We start from the raw sequence: 22,870 nt of genomic DNA, 5'->3' as shown, positions 1-22,870 counted from the left end.
GTCGCTCGACCGTACGATTGGTCAACCTTCACATCACTCAATGCTAATGAGCAAATGAGCGGAACTTTTCCCATTTAATGAGCGGAATTTTGAACGTTTTTTGGATACCGTGGGCACGATTTTTGTCTGACGGAAAAGTAAATACGCCTATGACCGGTCCGTAATCGTAAGCTTTCTTTTGATGTGACGCGCGTGTAGGTACGCTCTATAACTTTCGAACGTATAGAGAACGGACAGACAGACAGACAGAAGAGGTCTTTTATATACTGGGATGTGACATTTGACCCTCGTCGCATCAGTACGAGCTGTGACACTCCACAAACTGACTCAACTTGCTCTTATACACCTTCAATGTCTGCAGCTGTGGCTTTTAAAAAATACCTCTGTGAATTTACTCTGTTTAAAAATACAACACAAACATAACTCAAAACCAAATCTTGTATACCTGTACTGCTTTAAATTACATATTTGTTGTTTGTAATTAGATATACACTAATATATTTTAGCCACTATGCTAGATTATGTATATGTTATTGCAGTTTAAGCACTCTGGAATCATGTCTGCTCTCCTCCTGCTGCTCCATGTCTCTGGTTTTCCTCCTCCTCCTCAGAGACCCTCTCCTGCCATTGGAGGCCCCATGTGTCAGCAGGGAAGGATGGACATGCTCCCCTCGGGATGAAGGAGAGATGGACGAGGGGGTGGAAGGTCATGATTTGGTTATGCTTTGGGCTGCCAGGGTGAGATTATGGGTGTTAATGTACTCATCTGGCATCAGAAATATTCCACTGGCCGCAGCATCACCTGTAGTGATAGGGCAAGGCAAGCCCAGGATGTCCAAAGCCTTCTGCAGGCACAAGTCCAGGGAGCTCTACCCAGGAAAATGTGCACCGTGAGGTTCAAAAAATGTCACTGACAGGATCTTCCAGCACAGAGGTGGGCGAGGATGTGTCCTCTTCCCATCGGAGGCTATCGATTGAATCAGTCGTGGTACACAGAGCTCATGGGCTCTTGCCTGAGAAAGAGGATGTTTGATGAACATCGTTGGTAAGTACAGGTCCAAGGACAATCTCCCAGACTCTACGGCAATTGGCAGGTGTGACTGCCAAGTCTGCATCTCTTCTTTGCATCTCGGAAGGCCTGCCTTACTTGCAGGTGTTGAGCGAGACCAGGCTTCCCAGGTGGGTGGTGGGTGAGACCAGGCTTCCCAGGTGGGTGGTGGGCGAGACCAGGCTTCCCAGGTGGGTGGTGGGCGAGACCAGGCTTCCCAGGTGGGTGGTGGGCGAGACCAGGCTTCCCAGGTGGGTGGTGGGCGAGACCAGGCTTCCCAGGTGGGTGGTGGGTGAGACCAGGCTTCCCAGGTGGGTGGTGGGCGAGACCAGGCTTCCCAGGTGGGTGGTGGGCGAGACCAGGCTTCCCAGGTGGGTGGCGGGCGAGACCAGGCTTACCAGGTGGGTGGTGGGCGAGACCAGGCTTCCCAGGTGGGTGGTGGGCGAGACCAGGCTTCCCAGGTGGGTGGTGGGCGAGACCAGGCTTCCCAGGTGGGTGGTGGGCGAGACCAGGCTTACCAGGTGGGTGGTGGGCGAGACCAGGCTTCCCAGGAGCTCCCTCCAGTGACGCAGCCAGCAGTGGCTCACTGTCAGGAGCTGAGGACCACCTCAGTCCCAGGACCCTTCAGCACGAGGAGCCATCCACCTCCTGCCAGCCTGGCCCTCGGGTGGTACTTCAAGGTAACTACAGATGAGGGAGTAGGAGGTGGCGCCGAGTGAGCAAGGAGAGTCGGGGTGTAAATAAAGATGATGCTATTTTCACATGGGGTACATGCCTGTTGATGATTGTACATTTTACACTAATCTTGTATTTTGTTGTTCATGGACATTAAGGTAATAAAACAACTTCCCAGCACCACATTCCCTACGTTTAAGTTGTTCACAACTTATGATTAAAGGGGCTGAAAGTTTAAAAGCGCTGAATGCAAATTATACTAAAATAACAGTGATACAAAAAACAATTCATTGTTTAACATAAAAGTATCAGTGATGGTATCACAGAGCAATCCAGCCTAAACACAATCAATTAAAATCAGTGCAGAAATCAAAAATGGCCCTTACACCAGTAATCTAACTCACACTAAAGGGCCCTTACACCAGTAATCTAACTCACACTAAAGGGCCCTTACACCAGTAATCTAACTCACACTAAAGCAAGGCCCTTAAACCAGTAATCTAACTCACACTAAAGCAAGGCCCATACACCAGTAATCTAACTCACACTAAAGCAGGGCCCTTACACCAGTAATCTAACTCACACTAAAGGGCCCTTACACCAGTAATCTAACTCACACTAAAGCAAGGCCCTTAAACCAGTAATCTAACTCACATTAAAGCAAGGCCCATACACCAGTAATCTAACTCACACCAAAGGGCCCTTAAACCAGTAATCTAACTCACACCAAAGGGCCCTTAAACCAGTAATCTAACTCACACTAAAGCAGGGCCCTTAAACCAGTAATCTAACTCACACTAAAGGGCCCTTACACCAGTAATCTAACTCACACTAAAGCAGGGCCCTTAAACCAGTAATCTAACTCACACCAAAGGGCCCTTAAACCAGTAATCTAACTCACACTAAGGCAGGGCCCTTAAACCAGTAATCTAACTCGCACTAAAGCAGGGCCCTTAAACCAGTAATCTAACTCACATTAAAGGGCCCTTACACCAGTAATCTAACTCACACTAAAGCAAGGCCCTTAAACCAGTAATCTAACTCACACTAAAGCAAGGCCCATACACCAGTAATCTAACTCACACCAAAGGGCCCTTAAACCAGTAATCTAACTCACACCAAAGGGCCCTTAAACCAGTAATCTAACTCACACTAAAGCAGGGCCCTTAAACCAGTAATCTAACTCACACTAAAGGGCCCTTACACCAGTAATCTAACTCACACTAAAGGGCCCTTACACCAGTAATCTAACTCACACCAAAGGGCCCTTAAACCAGTAATCTAACTCACACTAAAGCAGGGCCCTTAAACCAGTAATCTAACTCGCACTAAAGCAGGGCCCTTAAATCAGTAATCTAACTCACACTAAAGCAGGGCCCTTACACCAGTAATCTAACTCACACCAAAGGGCCCTTAAACCAGTAATCTAACTCACACTAAAGCAGGGCCCTTAAACCAGTAATCTAACTCACACTAAAGCAGGGCCCTTAAACCAGTAATCTAACTCACAATTATTTATCTTATGGAGCAAAAGTATCAGCAGGGATCACGTTTATCTGCTTCTGTACATCAATGCCGCAATCTGGATCTCAGTTAAGAAGCAAATCCAAGACAATTAGTTTGCTTTTGATGAATTCTGCTTCACTTCATCCCAGATTGAATTAATCTGGTTGAACTCGTTTTCAAAATCTGCAATAAAAGAAATAAAAAAGCGTCAGTTCTAAACATTGGGTGACATGAAGTTGTGTGTGACGAGCAACTAGTGTTCAGGTACCTGGTAAAGGATTACGCCCGGGCCATTGGGACAACCCCAGCTTGAAGGTGATGGTCATTCTTTTCTCCATCTCATCCTTCAAATAGTCCTTTTAATGATAAAAACAGTGAGATGTATTTTCTTACTTTGCAATACAGCACCGGTTTACTGCCCGATATTGAATGCAGTGTGTATTTCAGCACCGGTTTACTGCCCGATATTGAACGCAGTGTGTATTTCAGCACCGGTTTACTGCTCGATATTGAACGCAGTGTGTATCTCAGCACCGGTTTACTGCCCGATATTGAACGCAGTGTGTATTTCAGCACCGGTTTACTGCCCGATATTGAACGCAGTGTGTATTTCAGCACCGGTTTACTGCCCGATATTGAACGCAGTGTGTATTTCAGCACCGGTTTACTGCCCGATATTGAACGCAGTGTGTATTTCAGCACCGGTTTACTGCCCGATATTGAATGCAGTGTATATTTCAGCACCGGTTTACTGCCCGATATTGAATGCAGTGTATATTTCAGCACCGGTTTACTGCCCGATATTGAACACAGAGTGTATTTCAGCACCGGTTTACTGCCCGATATTGAATGCAGTGTATATTTCAGCACCGGTTTACTGCCCGATATTGAACGCAGTGTATATTTCAGCACCGGTTTACTGCCCGATATTGAATGCAGTGTATATTTCAGCACCGGTTTACTGACCGATATTGAACGCAGTGTGTATTTCAGCACCGGTTTACTGCCCGATATTGAATGCAGTGTATATTTCAGCACCGGTTTACTGCCCGATATTGAATGCAGTGTATATTTCAGCACCGGTTTACTGCCCGATATTGAATGCAGTGTATATTTCAGCACCGGTTTACTGCCCGATATTGAACGCAGTGTATATTTCAGCACCGGTTTACTGCCCGATATTGAATGCAGTGTATATTTCAGCACTGGTTTACTGCCCGATATTGAACGCAGTGTATATTTCAGCACTGGTTTACTGCCCGATATTGAACGCAGTGTATATTTCAGCACCGGTTTACTGCCCGATATTGAACGCAGTGTGTATTTCAGCACCGGTTTACTGCCCGATATTGAATGCAGTGTATATTTCAGCACCGGTTTACTGCCCGATATTGAATGCAGTGTATATTTCAGCACTGGTTTACTGCCCGATATTGAATGCAGTGTGTATTTCAGCACTGGTTTACTGCCCGATATTGAACGCAGTGTATATTTCAGCACTGGTTTACTGCCCGATATTGAACGCAGTGTATATTTCAGCACTGGTTTACTGCCCGATATTGAACGCAGTGTATATTTCAGCACCGGTTTACTGCCCGATATTGAATGCAGTGTATATTTCAGCACTGGTTTACTGCCCGATATTGAACGCAGTGTATATTTCAGCACTGGTTTACTGCCCGATATTGAACGCAGTGTATATTTCAGCACCGGTTTACTGCCCGATATTGAATGCAGTGTATATTTCAGCACCGGTTTACTGCCCGATATTGAACGCAGTGTATATTTCAGCACCGGTTTACTGCCCGATATTGAATGCAGTGTATATTTCAGCATCGGTTTACTGCCCGATATTGAACGCAGTGTATATTTCAGCACCGGTTTACTGCCCGATATTGAACGCAGTGTGTATTTCAGCATCGGTTTACTGCCCGATATTGAATGCAGTGTGTATTTCAGCACCGGTTTACTGCCCGATATTGAATGCAGTGTATATTTCAGCATCGGTTTACTGCCCGATATTGAACGCAGTGTGTATTTCAGCACCGGTTTACTGCCCGATATTGAATGCAGTGTATATTTCAGCATCGGTTTACTGCCCGATATTGAACGCAGTGTATATTTCAGCACCGGTTTACTGCCCGATATTGAAAGCAGTGTATATTTCAGCACCGGTTTACTGCCCGATATTGAATGCAGTGTATATTTCAGCACTGGTTTACTGCCCGATATTGAACGCAGTGTATATTTCAGCATCGGTTTACTGCCCGATATTGAACGCAGTGTGTATTTCAGCACCGGTTTACTGCTCGATATTGAATGCAGTGTATATTTCAGCACCGGTTTACTGCCCGATATTGAATGCAGTGTATATTTCAGCACCGGTTTACTGCCCGATATTGAATGCAGTGTATATTTCAGCACCGGTTTACTGCCCGATATTGAACGCAGTGTATATTTCAGCATCGGTTTACTGCCCGATATTGAACGCAGTGTGTATTTCAGCACCGGTTTACTGCCCGATATTGAACGCAGTGTGTATTTCAGCACCGGTTTACTGCCCGATATTGAACGCAGTGTGTATTTCAGCACCGGTTTACTGCCCGATATTGAAAGCAGTGTATATTTCAGCATCGGTTTACTGCCCGATATTGAACGCAGTGTGTATTTCAGCACCGGTTTACTGACCGATATTGAACGCAGTGTATATTTCAGCACCGGTTTACTGCCCGATATTGAACGCAGTGTATATTTCAGCACCGGTTTACTGCCCGATATTGAACGCAGTGTATATTTCAGCATCGGTTTACTGCCCGATATTGAATGCAGTGTGTATTTCAGCACCGGTTTACTGCCCGATATTGAATGCAGTGTATATTTCAGCACCGGTTTACTGCCCGATATTGAATGCAGTGTATATTTCAGCATCGGTTTACTGCCCGATATTGAATGCAGTGTATATTTCAGCACCGGTTTACTGCCCGATATTGAATGCAGTGTGTATTTCAGCATCGGTTTACTGCCCGATATTGAACGCAGTGTATATTTCAGCACTGGTTTACTGCCCGATATTGAACGCAGTGTATATTTCAGCACCGGTTTACTGCCCGATATTGAATGCAGTGTGTATTTCAGGACTGGTTTACTGCCCGATATTGAACGCAGTGTGTATTTCAGCACCGGTTTACTGCCCGATATTGAACGCAGTGTATATTTCAGCACCGGTTTACTGCCCGATATTGAACGCAGTGTATATTTCAGCACCGGTTTACTGCCCGATATTGAATGCAGTGTGTATTTCAGCACCGGTTTACTGCCCGATATTGAACGCAGTGTGTATTTCAGGACTGGTTTACTGCCCGATATTGAACGCAGTGTATATTTCAGCACTGGTTTACTGCCCGATATTGAACGCAGTGTGTATTTCAGGACCGGTTTACTGCCCGATATTGAACGCAGTGTGTATTTCAGGACTGGTTTACTGCCCGATATTGAACGCAGTGTGTATTTCAGCACCGGTTTACTGCCCGATATTGAACGCAGTGTGTATTTCAGCACCGGTTTACTGCCCGATATTGAACGCAGTGTGTATTTCAGCACCGGTTTACTGCCCGATATTGAACGCAGTGTATATTTCAGCACTGGTTTACTGCCCGATATTGAACGCAGTGTGTATTTCAGCACTGGTTTACTGCCCGATATTGAACGCAGTGTATATTTCAGGACTGGTTTACTGCCCGATATTGAATGCAGTGTGTATTTCAGGACTGGTTTACTGCCCGATATTGAATGCAGTGTGTATTTCAGCACCGGTTTACTGCCCGATATTGAATGCAGTGTGTATTTCAGGACTGGTTTACTGCCCGATATTGAATGCAGTGTGTATTTCAGCACTGGTTTACTGCCCGATATTGAACGCAGTGTATATTTCAGGACTGGTTTACTGCCCGATATTGAATGCAGTGTGTATTTCAGGACTGGTTTACTGCCCGATATTGAACGCAGAGTGTATTTCAGCACCGGTTTACTGCCCGATATTGAACGCAGTGTATATTTCAGCACCGGTTTACTGCCCGATATTGAATGCAGTGTGTATTTCAGGACTGGTTTACTGCCCGATATTGAATGCAGTGTATATTTCAGCACCGGTTTACTGCCCGATATTGAACGCAGTGTGTATTTCAGCACTGGTTTACTGCCCGATATTGAATGCAGTGTATATTTCAGCACCGGTTTACTGCCCGATATTGAACGCAGTGTGTATTTCAGCACCGGTTTACTGCCCGATATTGAACGCAGTGTGTATTTCAGCACCGGTTTACTGCCCGATATTGAACGCAGTGTGTATTTCAGCACCGGTTTACTGCCCGATATTGAACGCAGTGTATATTTCAGCACCGGTTTACTGCCCGATATTGAACGCAGTGTGTATTTCAGCACCGGTTTACTGCCCGATATTGAACGCAGTGTGTATTTCAGCACCGGTTTACTGCCCGATATTGAACGCAGTGTATATTTCAGGACTGGTTTACTGCCCGATATTGAATGCAGTGTATATTTCAGCACCGGTTTACTGCCCGATATTGAACGCAGTGTATATTTCAGGACTGGTTTACTGCCCGATATTGAATGCAGTGTATATTTCAGCACCGGTTTACTGCCCGATATTGAACGCAGTGTATATTTCAGGACTGGTTTACTGCCCGATATTGAATGCAGTGTATATTTCAGCACCGGTTTACTGCCCGATATTGAATGCAGTGTATATTTCAGCACCGGTTTACTGCCCGATATTGAACGCAGTGTGTATTTCAGGACTGGTTTACTGCCCGATATTGAACGCAGTGTGTATTTCAGCACCGGTTTACTGCCCGATATTGAACGCAGTGTGTATTTCAGGACTGGTTTACTGCCCGATATTGAATGCAGTGTATATTTCAGCACCGGTTTACTGCCCGATATTGAACGCAGTGTATATTTCAGCACCGGTTTACTGCCCAATATTGAACGCAGTGTATATTTCAGGACTGGTTTACTGCCCGATATTGAACGCAGTGTATATTTCAGCACCGGTTTACTGCCCGATATTGAACGCAGTGTGTATTTCAGGACTGGTTTACTGCCCGATATTGAACGCAGTGTATATTTCAGCACCGGTTTACTGCCCGATATTGAACGCAGTGTATATTTCAGCACTGGTTTACTGCCCGATATTGAACGCAGTGTATATTTCAGCACCGGTTTACTGCCCGATATTGAATGCAGTGTATATTTCAGCACCGGTTTACTGCCCAATATTGAACGCAGTGTATATTTCAGCACCGGTTTACTGCCCGATATTGAACGCAGTGTATATTTCAGGACTGGTTTACTGCCCAATATTGAACGCAGTGTATATTTCAGCACCGGTTTACTGCCCGATATTGAACGCAGTGTATATTTCAGCACCGGTTTACTGCCCGATATTGAACGCAGTGTGTATTTCAGGACCGGTTTACTGCCCAATATTGAACGCAGTGTGTATTTCAGCACCGGTTTACTGACCGATATTGAACGCAGTGTATATTTCAGGACTGGTTTACTGCCCAATATTGAACGCAGTGTATATTTCAGCACCGGTTTACTGCCCGATATTGAACGCAGTGTGTATTTCAGCACTGGTTTACTGCCCGATATTGAATGCAGTGTGTATTTCAGGACCGGTTTACTGCCCGATATTGAACGCAGTGTATATTTCAGCACCGGTTTACTGCCCGATATTGAATGCAGTGTGTATTTCAGCACTGGTTTACGAACCGATATTGAACGCAGTGTGTATTTCAGCACCGGTTTACTGCCCGATATTGAACGCAGTGTATATTTCAGCACCGGTTTACTGACCGATATTGAACGCAGTGTATATTTCAGCACTGGTTTACTGCCCGATATTGAACGCAGTGTATATTTCAGCACCGGTTTACTGCCCGATATTGAACGCAGTGTATATTTCAGCACTGGTTTACTGCCCGATATTGAACGCAGTGTGTATTTCAGCACCGGTTTACTGCCCGATATTGAACGCAGTGTATATTTCAGCACCGGTTTACTGACCGATATTGAACGCAGTGTATATTTCAGCACCGGTTTACTGCCCGATATTGAACGCAGTGTATATTTCAGCATCGGTTTACTGCCCGATATTGAACGCAGTGTGTATTTCAGCACCGGTTTACTGCCCGATATTGAACGCAGTGTGTATTTCAGCACCGGTTTACTGCCCGATATTGAACGCAGTGTGTATTTCAGGACTGGTTTACTGCCCGATATTGAACGCAGTGTGTATTTCAGGACTGTTTTACTGCCCGATATTGAACGCAGTGTATATTTCAGCACCGGTTTACTGCCCGATATTGAACGCAGTGTGTATTTCAGCACTGGTTTACTGCCCGATATTGAACGCAGTGTGTATTTCAGCATCGGTTTACTGCCCGATATTGAACGCAGTGTGTATTTCAGCACTGGTTTACTGCCCGATATTGAACGCAGTGTGTATTTCAGCATCGGTTTACTGCCCGATATTGAACGCAGTGTGTATTTCAGCATCGGTTTACTGCCCGATATTGAACGCAGTGTATATTTCAGCACCGGTTTACTGCCCGATATTGAACGCAGTGTGTATTTCAGCACTGGTTTACTGCCCGATATTGAACGCAGTGTATATTTCAGCACCGGTTTACTGCCCGATATTGAACGCAGTGTATATTTCAGCACCGGTTTACTGCCCGATATTGAATGCAGTGTGTATTTCAGCACCGGTTTACTGCCCGATATTGAATGCAGTGTGTATTTCAGCACCGGTTTACTGCCCGATATTGAACGCAGTGTGTATTTCAGCACTGGTTTACTGCCCGATATTGAACGCAGTGTATATTTCAGCACCGGTTTACTGCCCGATATTGAACGCAGTGTGTATTTCAACACCGGTTTACTGCCCGATATTGAACGCAGTGTATATTTCAGCACCGGTTTACTGCCCGATATTGAAAGCAGTGTGTATTTCAACACCGGTTTACTGCCCGATATTGAACGCAGTGTATATTTCAGCACCGGTTTACTGCCCGATATTGAACGCAGTGTGTATTTCAGGACTGGTTTACTGCCCGATATTGAACGCAGTGTATATTTCAGCACCGGTTTACTGCCCGATATTGAATGCAGTGTATATTTCAGCACCGGTTTACTGCCCGATATTGAACGCAGTGTATATTTCAGGACTGGTTTACTGCCCGATATTGAACGCAGTGTATATTTCAGCACCGGTTTACTGCCCGATATTGAACGCAGTGTGTATTTCAGGACTGGTTTACTGCCCGATATTGAACGCAGTGTATATTTCAGGACTGGTTTACTGCCCGATATTGAACGCAGTGTATATTTCAGCACCGGTTTACTGCCCGATATTGAACGCAGTGTGTATTTCAGCACCGGTTTACTGCCCGATATTGAACGCAGTGTGTATTTCAACACCGGTTTACTGCCCGATATTGAACGCAGTGTATATTTCAGCACCGGTTTACTGCCCGATATTGAAAGCAGTGTGTATTTCAACACCGGTTTACTGCCCGATATTGAACGCAGTGTATATTTCAGCACCGGTTTACTGCCCGATATTGAACGCAGTGTGTATTTCAGGACTGGTTTACTGCCCGATATTGAACGCAGTGTATATTTCAGCACCGGTTTACTGCCCGATATTGAATGCAGTGTATATTTCAGCACCGGTTTACTGCCCGATATTGAACGCAGTGTATATTTCAGGACTGGTTTACTGCCCGATATTGAACGCAGTGTATATTTCAGCACCGGTTTACTGCCCGATATTGAATGCAGTGTGTATTTCAGCACCGGTTTACTGCCCGATATTGAATGCAGTGTGTATTTCAGGACTGGTTTACTGCCCGATATTGAACGCAGTGTATATTTCAGGACTGGTTTACTGCCCGATATTGAACGCAGTGTATATTTCAGCACCGGTTTACTGCCCGATATTGAACGCAGTGTATATTTCAGGACTGGTTTACTGCCCGATATTGAACGCAGTGTATATTTCAGCACCGGTTTACTGCCCGATATTGAATGCAGTGTGTATTTCAGCACTGGTTTACTGCCCGATATTGAACGCAGTGTATATTTCAGGACTGGTTTACTGCCCAATATTGAATGCAGTGTATATTTCAGGACTGGTTTACTGCCCGATATTGAACGCAGTGTATATTTCAGCACCGGTTTACTGCCCGATATTGAATGCAGTGTATATTTCAGGACTGGTTTACTGCCCGATATTGAACGCAGTGTATATTTCAGCACCGGTTTACTGCCCGATATTGAACGCAGTGTATATTTCAGGACTGGTTTACTGCCCGATATTGAACGCAGTGTATATTTCAGCACCGGTTTACTGCCCGATATTGAATGCAGTGTGTATTTCAGGACTGGTTTACTGCCCGATATTGAACGCAGTGTATATTTCAGCACCGGTTTACTGCCCGATATTGAACGCAGTGTATATTTCAGCACTGGTTTACTGCCCGATATTGAACGCAGTGTGTATTTCAGGACTGGTTTACTGCCCGATATTGAACGCAGTGTATATTTCAGCACTGGTTTACTGCCCGATATTGAATGCAGTGTATATTTCAGGACTGGTTTACTGCCCGATATTGAACGCAGTGTATATTTCAGCACTGGTTTACTGCCCGATATTGAACGCAGTGTGTATTTCAACACTGGTTTACTGCCCGATATTGAACGCAGTGTGTATTTCAGGACTGGTTTACTGCCCGATATTGAACGCAGTGTATATTTCAGCACCGGTTTACTGCCCGATATTGAACGCAGTGTATATTTCAGCACCGGTTTACTGCCCGATATTGAATGCAGTGTATATTTCAGCACTGGTTTACTGCCCGATATTGAACGCAGTGTGTATTTCAGCACCGGTTTACTGCCCGATATTGAACGCAGTGTATATTTCAGCACCGGTTTACTGCCCGATATTGAACGCAGTGTGTATTTCAACACTGGTTTACTGCCCGATATTGAACGCAGTGTGTATTTCAGCACCGGTTTACTGCCCGATATTGAATGCAGTGTATATTTCAGCACCGGTTTACTGCCCGATATTGAACGCAGTGTATATTTCAGCACTGGTTTACTGCCCGATATTGAACGCAGTGTATATTTCAGCACCGGTTTACTGCCCGATATTGAACGCAGTGTATATTTCAGCACCGGTTTACTGCCCGATATTGAACGCAGTGTGTATTTCAGCACTGGTTTACTGCCCGATATTGAACGCAGTGTATATTTCAGGACCAGTTTACTGCCCGATATTGAACGCAGTGTATATTTCAGCACCGGTTTACTGCCCGATATTGAACGCAGTGTGTATTTCAGCACCGGTTTACTGCCCGATATTGAACGCAGTGTATATTTCAGCACCGGTTTACTGCCCGATATTGAACGCAGTGTATATTTCAGCACCGGTTTACTGCCCGATATTGAACGCAGTGTATATTTCAGCACCGGTTTACTGCCCGATATTGAACGCAGTGTATATTTCAGCACCGGTTTACTGCCCGATATTGAACGCAGTGTATATTTCAGCACCGGTTTACTGCCCGATATTGAACGCAGTGTATATTTCAGGACTGGTTTACTGCCTGATATTGAACGCAGTGTGTATTTCAGCACCGGTTTACTGCCCGATATTGAACGCAGTGTGTATTTCAGCACCGGTTTACTGCCCGATATTGAATGCAGTGTGTATTTCAGCACCGGTTTACTGCCCGATATTGAACGCAGTGTGTATTTCAGCACCGGTTTACTGCCCGATATTGAACGCAGTGTGTATTTCAGCACCGGTTTACTGCCCGATATTGAATGCAGTGTGTATTTCAGCACCGGTTTACTGCCCGATATTGAACGCAGTGTGTATTTCAGCACCGGTTTACTGCCCGATATTGAACGCAGTGTGTATTTCAGCACCGGTTTACTGCCCGATATTGAACGCAGTGTGTATTTCAGCACCGGTTTACTGCCCGATATTGAACGCAGTGTGTATTTCAGCACCGGTTTACTGCCCGATATTGAATGCAGTGTGTATTTCAGCACCGGTTTACTGCCCGATATTGAACGCAGTGTGTATTTCAGCACCGGTTTACTGCCCGATATTGAACGCAGTGTGTATTTCAGCACCGGTTTACTGCCCGATATTGAACGCAGTGTGTATTTCAGCACCGGTTTACTGCCCGATATTGAATGCAGTGTGTATTTCAGCACCGGTTTACTGCCCGATATTGAACGCAGTGTGTATTTCAGCACCGGTTTACTGCCCGATATTGAACGCAGTGTATATTTCAGCACTGGTTTACTGCCCGATATTGAACGCAGTGTATATTTCAGCACCGGTTTACTGCCCGATATTGAACGCAGTGTGTATTTCAGCACCGGTTTACTGCCCGATATTGAATGCAGTGTGTATTTCAGCACCGGTTTACTGCCCGATATTGAACGCAGTGTGTATTTCAGCACCGGTTTACTGCCCGATATTGAACGCAGTGTATATTTCAGCACTGGTTTACTGCCCGATATTGAACGCAGTGTATATTTCAGCACTGGTTTACTGCCCGATATTGAACGCAGTGTATATTTCAGCACCGGTTTACTGCCCGATATTGAACGCAGTGTATATTTCAGCACTGGTTTACTGCCCGATATTGAACGCAGTGTGTATTTCAGCACTGGTTTACTGCCCGATATTGAATGCAGTGTATATTTCAGCACTGGTTTACTGCCCGATATTGAACGCAGTGTATATTTCAGCACTGGTTTACTGCCCGATATTGAACGCAGTGTGTATTTCAGCACTGGTTTACTGCCCGATATTGAACGCAGTGTATATTTCAGCACTGGTTTACTGCCCGATATTGAACGCAGTGTATATTTCAGCACTGGTTTACTGCCCGATATTGCACGCAGTGTGTATTTCAGCACTGGTTTACTGCCCGATATTGAACGCAGTGTATATTTCAGCACCGGTTTACTGCCCGATATTGAACGCAGTGTGTATTTCAGCACTGGTTTACTGCCCGATATTGAATGCAGTGTGTATTTCAGCACTGGTTTACTGCCCGATATTGAACGCAGTGTGTATTTCAGCGCCGGTTTACTGCCCGATATTGAACGCAGTGTATATTTCAGCACCGGTTTACTGCCCGATATTGAACGCAGTGTGTATTTCAGGACTGGTTTACTGCCCGATATTGAACGCAGTGTGTATTTCAGCACCGGTTTACTGCCCGATATTGAACGCAGTGTATATTTCAGCACCGGTTTACTGCCCGATATTGAACGCAGTGTGTATTTCAGGACTGGTTTACTGCCCAATATTGAACGCAGTGTGTATTTCAGCACCGGTTTACTGCCCGATATTGAATGCAGTGTGTATTTCAGCACTGGTTTACTGCCCGATATTGAACGCAGTGTGTATTTCAGCACCGGTTTACTGCCCGATATTGAATGCAGTGTATATTTCAGCACTGGTTTACTGCCCGATATTGAACGCAGTGTGTATTTCAGCGCCGGTTTACTGCCCGATATTGAACGCAGTGTATATTTCAGGACTGGTTTACTGCCCGATATTGAATGCAGTGTGTATTTCAGGACTGGTTTACTGCCCGATATTGAATGCAGTGTATATTTCAGCACCGGTTTACTGCCCGATATTGAATGCAGTGTGTATTTCAGGACTGGTTTACTGCCCGATATTGAATGCAGTGTGTATTTCAGCACTGGTTTACTGCCCGATATTGAACGCAGTGTATATTTCAGGACTGGTTTACTGCCCGATATTGAATGCAGTGTGTATTTCAGGACTGGTTTACTGCCCGATATTGAACGCAGAGTGTATTTCAGCACCGGTTTACTGCCCGATATTGAACGCAGTGTATATTTCAGCACCGGTTTACTGCCCGATATTGAATGCAGTGTGTATTTCAGGACTGGTTTACTGCCCGATATTGAATGCAGTGTATATTTCAGCACCGGTTTACTGCCCGATATTGAACGCAGTGTGTATTTCAGCACTGGTTTACTGCCCGATATTGAATGCAGTGTATATTTCAGCACCGGTTTACTGCCCGATATTGAACGCAGTGTGTATTTCAGCACCGGTTTACTGCCCGATATTGAACGCAGTGTGTATTTCAGGACTGGTTTACTGCCCGATATTGAATGCAGTGTATATTTCAGCACCGGTTTACTGCCCGATATTGAACGCAGTGTGTATTTCAGCACCGGTTTACTGCCCGATATTGAACGCAGTGTATATTTCAGCACCGGTTTACTGCCCGATATTGAACGCAGTGTGTATTTCAGCACCGGTTTACTGCCCGATATTGAACGCAGTGTGTATTTCAGCACCGGTTTACTGCCCGATATTGAACGCAGTGTATATTTCAGGACTGGTTTACTGCCCGATATTGAATGCAGTGTATATTTCAGCACCGGTTTACTGCCCGATATTGAACGCAGTGTATATTTCAGGACTGGTTTACTGCCCGATATTGAATGCAGTGTATATTTCAGCACTGGTTTACTGCCCGATATTGAATGCAGTGTATATTTCAGCACTGGTTTACTGCCCGATATTGAACGCAGTGTATATTTCAGCACTGGTTTACTGCCCGATATTGAACGCAGTGTGTATTTCAGCACTGGTTTACTGCCCGATATTGAACGCAGTGTGTATTTCAGCACCGGTTTACTGCCCGATATTGAATGCAGTGTATATTTCAGCACTGGTTTACTGCCCGATATTGAACGCAGTGTGTATTTCAGCGCCGGTTTACTGCCCGATATTGAACGCAGTGTATATTTCAGGACTGGTTTACTGCCCGATATTGAATGCAGTGTGTATTTCAGGACTGGTTTACTGCCCGATATTGAATGCAGTGTATATTTCAGCACCGGTTTACTGCCCGATATTGAACGCAGTGTGTATTTCAGCACTGGTTTACTGCCCGATATTGAATGCAGTGTATATTTCAGCACCGGTTTACTGCCCGATATTGAACGCAGTGTGTATTTCAGCACTGGTTTACTGCCCGATATTGAATGCAGTGTATATTTCAGCACTGGTTTACTGCCCGATATTGAACGCAGTGTATATTTCAGCACTGGTTTACTGCCCGATATTGAACGCAGTGTGTATTTCAGCACTGGTTTACTGCCCGATATTGAACGCAGTGTATATTTCAGCACCGGTTTACTGCCCGATATTGAACGCAGTGTGTATTTCAGCACTGGTTTACTGCCCGATATTGAATGCAGTGTGTATTTCAGCACTGGTTTACTGCCCGATATTGAACGCAGTGTGTATTTCAGCGCCGGTTTACTGCCCGATATTGAACGCAGTGTATATTTCAGCACCGGTTTACTGCCCGATATTGAACGCAGTGTGTATTTCAGGACTGGTTTACTGCCCGATATTGAACGCAGTGTGTATTTCAGCACCGGTTTACTGCCCGATATTGAACGCAGTGTATATTTCAGCACCGGTTTACTGCCCGATATTGAACGCAGTGTGTATTTCAGGACTGGTTTACTGCCCAATATTGAACGCAGTGTGTATTTCAGCACCGGTTTACTGCCCGATATTGAACGCAGTGTGTATTTCAGCACTGGTTTACTGCCCGATATTGAACGCAGTGTGTATTTCAGCACCGGTTTACTGCCCGATATTGAATGCAGTGTATATTTCAGCACTGGTTTACTGCCCGATATTGAACGCAGTGTGTATTTCAGGACTGGTTTACTGCCCGATATTGAACGCAGTGTATATTTCAGGACTGGTTTACTGCCCGATATTGAATGCAGTGTATATTTCAGCACTGGTTTACTGCCCGATATTGAACGCAGTGTATATTTCAGGACTGGTTTACTGCCCGATATTGAATGCAGTGTGTATTTCAGGACTGGTTTACTGCCCGATATTGAATGCAGTGTGTATTTCAGCACCGGTTTACTGCCCGATATTGAATGCAGTGTGTATTTCAGGACTGGTTTACTGCCCGATATTGAATGCAGTGTGTATTTCAGCACTGGTTTACTGCCCGATATTGAACGCAGTGTATATTTCAGGACTGGTTTACTGCCCGATATTGAATGCAGTGTGTATTTCAGGACTGGTTTACTGCCCGATATTGAATGCAGTGTATATTTCAGCACCGGTTTACTGCCCGATATTGAACGCAGTGTGTATTTCAGCACCGGTTTACTGCCCGATATTGAATGCAGTGTGTATTTCAGGACTGGTTTACTGCCCGATATTGAATGCAGTGTATATTTCAGCACCGGTTTACTGCCCGATATTGAACGCAGTGTGTATTTCAGCACCGGTTTACTGCCCGATATTGAATGCAGTGTATATTTCAGGACCAGTTTACTGCCCGATATTGAATGCAGTGTGTATTTCAGCACCGGTTTACTGCCCGATATTGAATGCAGTGTATATTTCAGCACCGGTTTACTGCCCGATATTGAATGCAGTGTGTATTTCAGCACCGGTTTACTGCCCGATATTGAATGCAGTGTATATTTCAGGACCAGTTTACTGCCCGATATTGAACGCAGTGTATATTTCAGGACTGGTTTTTTGCCCAATATTGAACACAGTGTATATTTCAGGACTAGTTTACTGCCCGATATTGAACGCAGTGTGTATGTCAGGACCGGTTTACTGCCCAATATTGAACGCAGTGTATATTTCAGGACTGGTTTTTTGCCCAATATTGAACACAGTGTATATTTCAGGACTGGTTTACTGCCCGATATTGAGCGCAGTGTGTATTTCAGGACCGGTTTACTGCCCAATATTGAACGCAGTGTATATTTCAGCACTGTTTTACTGCCCGATATTGAACGTAGTGTGTATTTCAGCACTGGTTTACTGCCCGATATTGAATGCAGTGTATATTTCAGGACCGGTTTACGGCCCGAAATTGAACGCAGTGTGTATTTCAGCACTGTTTTACTGCCCGATATTGAATGCAGTGTATATTTCAGGACCGGTTTACGGCCCGAAATTGAACGCAGTGTGTATTTCAGGACCGGTTTACTGCCCGATATTGATCGCAGTGTATATTTCAGGACTGGTTTACTGCCTGATATTGAATGCAGTGTATATTTCAGGACTGGTTTACTGCCCGATGTTGAATGCAGTGTGTGATAATAATAACTTCCGGGAAGTTATGTGCATCACTTCCTGTGAACTGTGAACTTTGTACATACATCACTTCCTGTCATATGTCACTTCCTGTTGGACTGGTATAAATAGTGAGCTCCTCAGTATTGTAAGGGGCTTCTACCAGAGGCATGGTGAAGACCTCTCTTGTATATAGTGTGATTATAAGTTGCTTAAAGCTTACTTTAAAGTTACTTAATGTGTGAGACTCCTTTTTCTTACATCAATTTAAGCAACTTAGTATTTACACTCACAAATACTAGACCTTCGGACAAACTCGGAGTTAAGGATCCAGGGAACCACCCATCATGGAAAAAATCCTTAAACCTACTCGTCTGGACTTGGACCCAAACACACCAGCAGCTGGCAGGGTATGGAAGCATTGGTACTGTACTTTTGAGAATTTCCTTGATGAATGTAACGCGGATGCTCCTACTAAACTGAGGATACTTATCAACTATGTGACTCCAACAGTGTTTGAATATGTTGATGAATGGGATAATTACGATGAGGTGATTCGGGCGCTTAAAAAACTGTATGCCAAGACTCCAAATGAAGTCTATGCTAGACATCTACTGGCCACAGCCCGACAAGGGCCAGGGGAATTGATTAACGAATTCCTTCAAGGACTTCGCAGGCTCAGCATAGATTGTAACTTTCAGGCAGCCTCAGCTGAGCTGTACCGCGAAGAAATGATTCGCGATGCTTTCATCTGCGGGATTGCCTCTCCATTTATACGCCAGCGTCTACTAGAAAGTAAAACACTTGAGCTACAAAAAGCTTTTGACCTAGCTTGTTCTCTGGATTTGGCAAAGAGAAATGCAGACCTCTATCAGCTGCCCAGATCTCGATCTGCTGCTGTAACTGCAACCAGACAATCCAAGTGGTCTCAGGTGAACCCTATCATGGAGGAATCTAATCCTGATAATGCTGATGAAGAGGAGGAGGATGACCCCACTTTAGCAGCCTCTTGGCAATCTAGGAAGAAATGCTTCTTTTGTGGAGATGCTTTTCACCCTAGGAAACTCTGCCCTGCCCGCAATGCGTTCTGCAGTCATTGCAAAAAAAAAAAGACACTTTGCTAAAGTTTGCCAATCAAGAGCCTCTACGAGGGCCTATCCAGCTAAGGCCTACCGAACTGCCCCAATTAGGGCCTATCAACATGCTCCAGCTAGGACCTATCAAGCTTCCTCTCGAGCTCTCTCCCGAAGAAGCACACCGAGAGTTTTGGCCACTCTCTGTGCAACGACACCAATTACAGCTGCTTGCCCACAGAACCTGTTTCATGCAGCTACAAAAGTTTCAATTAATGGGCATACCTTAGATGCCTTAATTGACTCAGGAAGTACTGATAGTTTCATTAGAGAACAGATTGTTGCGAAATTGAAACTACATGTCTTCCCATCGGACCAGGCAATTGCGATGGCTCAGTCATCACTTAATACCAGAATCTCCGGCTTTTGTGTTGTTGATATGACACTTCATGGTCGTATGTATCCCTCCACCCGACTTTCGGTGCTCAAGGACTTATGTAGTGATCTCCTCTTAGGGCTGGACTTCCAAAAACAGCATAAGAAACTCACCATTGAGTTTGGTGGATCCAAACCCGGACTTACTATTTCTAATATACCGTCTAAATTACCGTTTTGTGCATTGTCAGCAGCTTCACTTGATGAACCCTCATTATTTGCCAGTATTCCGCCTCGATGCAAACCAATAATAACGAAATCGCGGCGCTTTAATCAGGAAGACCAATCTTTTATTGAGGCTGAAATCTCTCGACTTCTAGCAGAGGATATCATCGAACCATGTTCGTCGCCCTGGCGGGCTCAAGTCGTCATTGTCAAGAACCCTCTAAAACCTCACAAACAGCGACTATGCATTGATTATTCACAAACCATCAATCAATATACCGACTTGGACGCCTACCCATTGCCACGCATTGATGATATGGTTAATAAACTGGCCGAATACAAAGTGTTCTCAACTTACGATTTTAAAAGTGCCTATCATCAGGTACCCTTGAAGGTCTCAGATAAGCAGTACACGGCCTTTGAGGCTAATGGACGGCTGTACCAATTTCGTCGCCTCCCATTCGGGGTTACTAATGGAGTGGCTGTCTTCCAACGGGCAATGGATGGCCTGGTTAAGCAGGAAAACCTAAGGGACACTTTTCCCTATCTTGATAACATTACCATTGCAGGTCACGATCAACAGGAACACGACGCCAACCTCCAAAAATTTCGGGATGCCCTCCATCGCCGTAATTTAACCCTGAATGAATCCAAATCTGTTGAGTCGCAACCGACCATCAACATCCTTGGCTACTGCGTAGGCAATGGTATCATTAAGCCAGACCCAGAAAGACTTCGCCCGCTCCAAGAGCTCCCGTCACCTAAGAATCCGGCTTCTTTACGTCGGGCTCTCGGTCTGTTTGCATACAACGCTAAATGGATTCGTCATTTTTCAGACAGAATCCAACCCTTGCTGCATGCGAGATCATTTCCATTGAAAACGGCGGCTGTTGCAGCCTTTAACCTTCTCAAAAAACAGTTGGAGAAAGCGGCTCTTCACTCCATTGATGAGAATCTCCCTTTCATAGTCGAATGTGATGCCTCGGAGGTGGCGATCTCGGCTACTCTAAATCAGGAAGGTCGTCCTGTAGCATTTATGTCCAGGACCTTACAAGATGCCGAGCTACATTATCCTCCGGTTGAGAAGGAAGCCACAGCCATCATAGAGGCAGTACGGAAGTGGAACCATTTTCTAGCTCGCCAGCACTTTACATTAATTACGGACCAGCGATCAGTCGCCTTCATGCTCGATAATCGGAAACGAACCAAAATTAAGAATAATAAAATACAACTTTGGAGGATGGAACTGGCCTCTTTTGGTTATACCATTCACTATCGACCTGGCAAGGAGAATGTGGCCCCGGACACCCTCACACGGGCATTCTGCTCCACTATGTCGTCCTCTACTCTCATAGATGTCCATAATGGATTGTGTCATCCTGGCGTTACGCGCATGCTACATTTCGTACGATCACGGAATCTCCCTTTTTCTACTGGAGATGTAAAGAAAATATGCTCAGAATGCCGGCTTTGTGCGGAATTAAAACCTCAGTTCTTCCGCCCCTCAGATGGTATACTCATACATGCAACCCAACCGATGCAATGACTTAGCATTGATTTTAAGGGCCCAGTGCCCTCTTCAACTCGGGACACATATTTGCTCACCATGATTGATGAATATTCACGTTTTCCGTTTGCCTTCCCCTGCTCCAATATGCTGGTGTCCACAGTAATCTGCTGCCTTGAGCAGGTATTTTCTCTCTGTGGCATGCCGGCTTATATTCACTCAGATCGGGGTCCATCCTTTATGTCAAAGGAACTCAAGGACTACCTCTCAGAACGGGGAGTTGCTACAAGCAAAACCACACCATACCATCCCATCGGAAATGGGCAGGTAGAGAGGTATAACGGTATCATCTGGAATTCCGTACATCTTGCTTTAAGATCTCGGGGCCTACCAGACCAGCAATGGGAAGCAGTGCTTCCGGATGCATTGCACTCTATATGGTCCCTTCTTTCTACAGCCACAAATACTACACCTCATGAGCGGTTCTTTGGATTCCAGCGTCGCTCATCTCATGGGACATCACTCCCGTCATGGCTAACTACTCCTGGACCGGTACTACTCCGAAGATACGTTCGGACGTCTTAAAAATGAACCCCTCGTAGACGAGATCGAACTAACCGATGCCAACCCCACCTATGCAAACATACGATATCCCGACGGCCGAGAATCTGCCGTATCATTACGGGATCTGGCTCCCTGCCCGCCAGGACCTAGTGGGACATCGGGTGATGGTATTTCACCAGGAAACTCTTGGAATCTATCGGGTACCCCTCTCCAAGATCCTGATCGGACACCAACTAGCTTGGTGCCGGTAGAACCCCGTACTCAAAGTTGCGACTCTCCCAGTATCGCGCACGAAAGTACTGATCCGCCACAGACCAGCTCTGCACCTCCCTCTGAACAGAGGCAGACCAAATTTGAACCTATTGGGGCTAGCACACGAAGCCATGATTTCCCCGACCCTTCACAGGGTAATCCAGGCCACACAGACTCTGACCAATGGCCAACCGCATGTAAGCGGACCAGCGACCCTCTACGACGGGAACCCAAACGGGTGCGACTCTTCCTCGTTCGGCGGCTGCGGAACAAAAGGAAGACCACAGCCTTCTCCTCCTGCAGGAGGGAAGAATGTGATAATAATAATAACTTCTGGGAAGTTATGTGCATCACTTCCTGTGAACTGTGAACTATGAACTGTGAACTTTGTACATACATCA

At 45.2% G+C, this 22,870-nt stretch overlaps 1 protein-coding gene across 1 annotated transcript in view; it reads right to left on the bottom strand.

Moving 5' to 3' along the window:
* Positions 1 to 244: 244 nt before the first annotated feature.
* The window catches only part of LOC147103051 (nuclear GTPase SLIP-GC-like), a 33,685-nt gene continuing 11,059 nt past the window's right edge, over positions 245 to 22,870 (bottom strand). The window contains exons 5-6 of the mRNA XM_085962325.1: positions 3,498 to 3,585; positions 245 to 3,412 (exon numbers count right to left, since the gene is read on the bottom strand). Of these exons, the coding sequence (XP_085818451.1) occupies positions 3,339 to 3,412; positions 3,498 to 3,585 (162 nt within the window). The 3' untranslated portion in view covers positions 245 to 3,338. The remainder of the gene's footprint in view (positions 3,413 to 3,497; positions 3,586 to 22,870) is intronic.

This window comes from Somniosus microcephalus, chromosome 20 (assembly GCF_052327205.1).
Source record: "Somniosus microcephalus isolate GS21.2 chromosome 20, FLI_Smic_1.0, whole genome shotgun sequence".
Lineage (NCBI taxonomy): Eukaryota > Metazoa > Chordata > Chondrichthyes > Squaliformes > Somniosidae > Somniosus > Somniosus microcephalus.
This window is presented reverse-complemented; position numbering and strand designations above follow the sequence as displayed.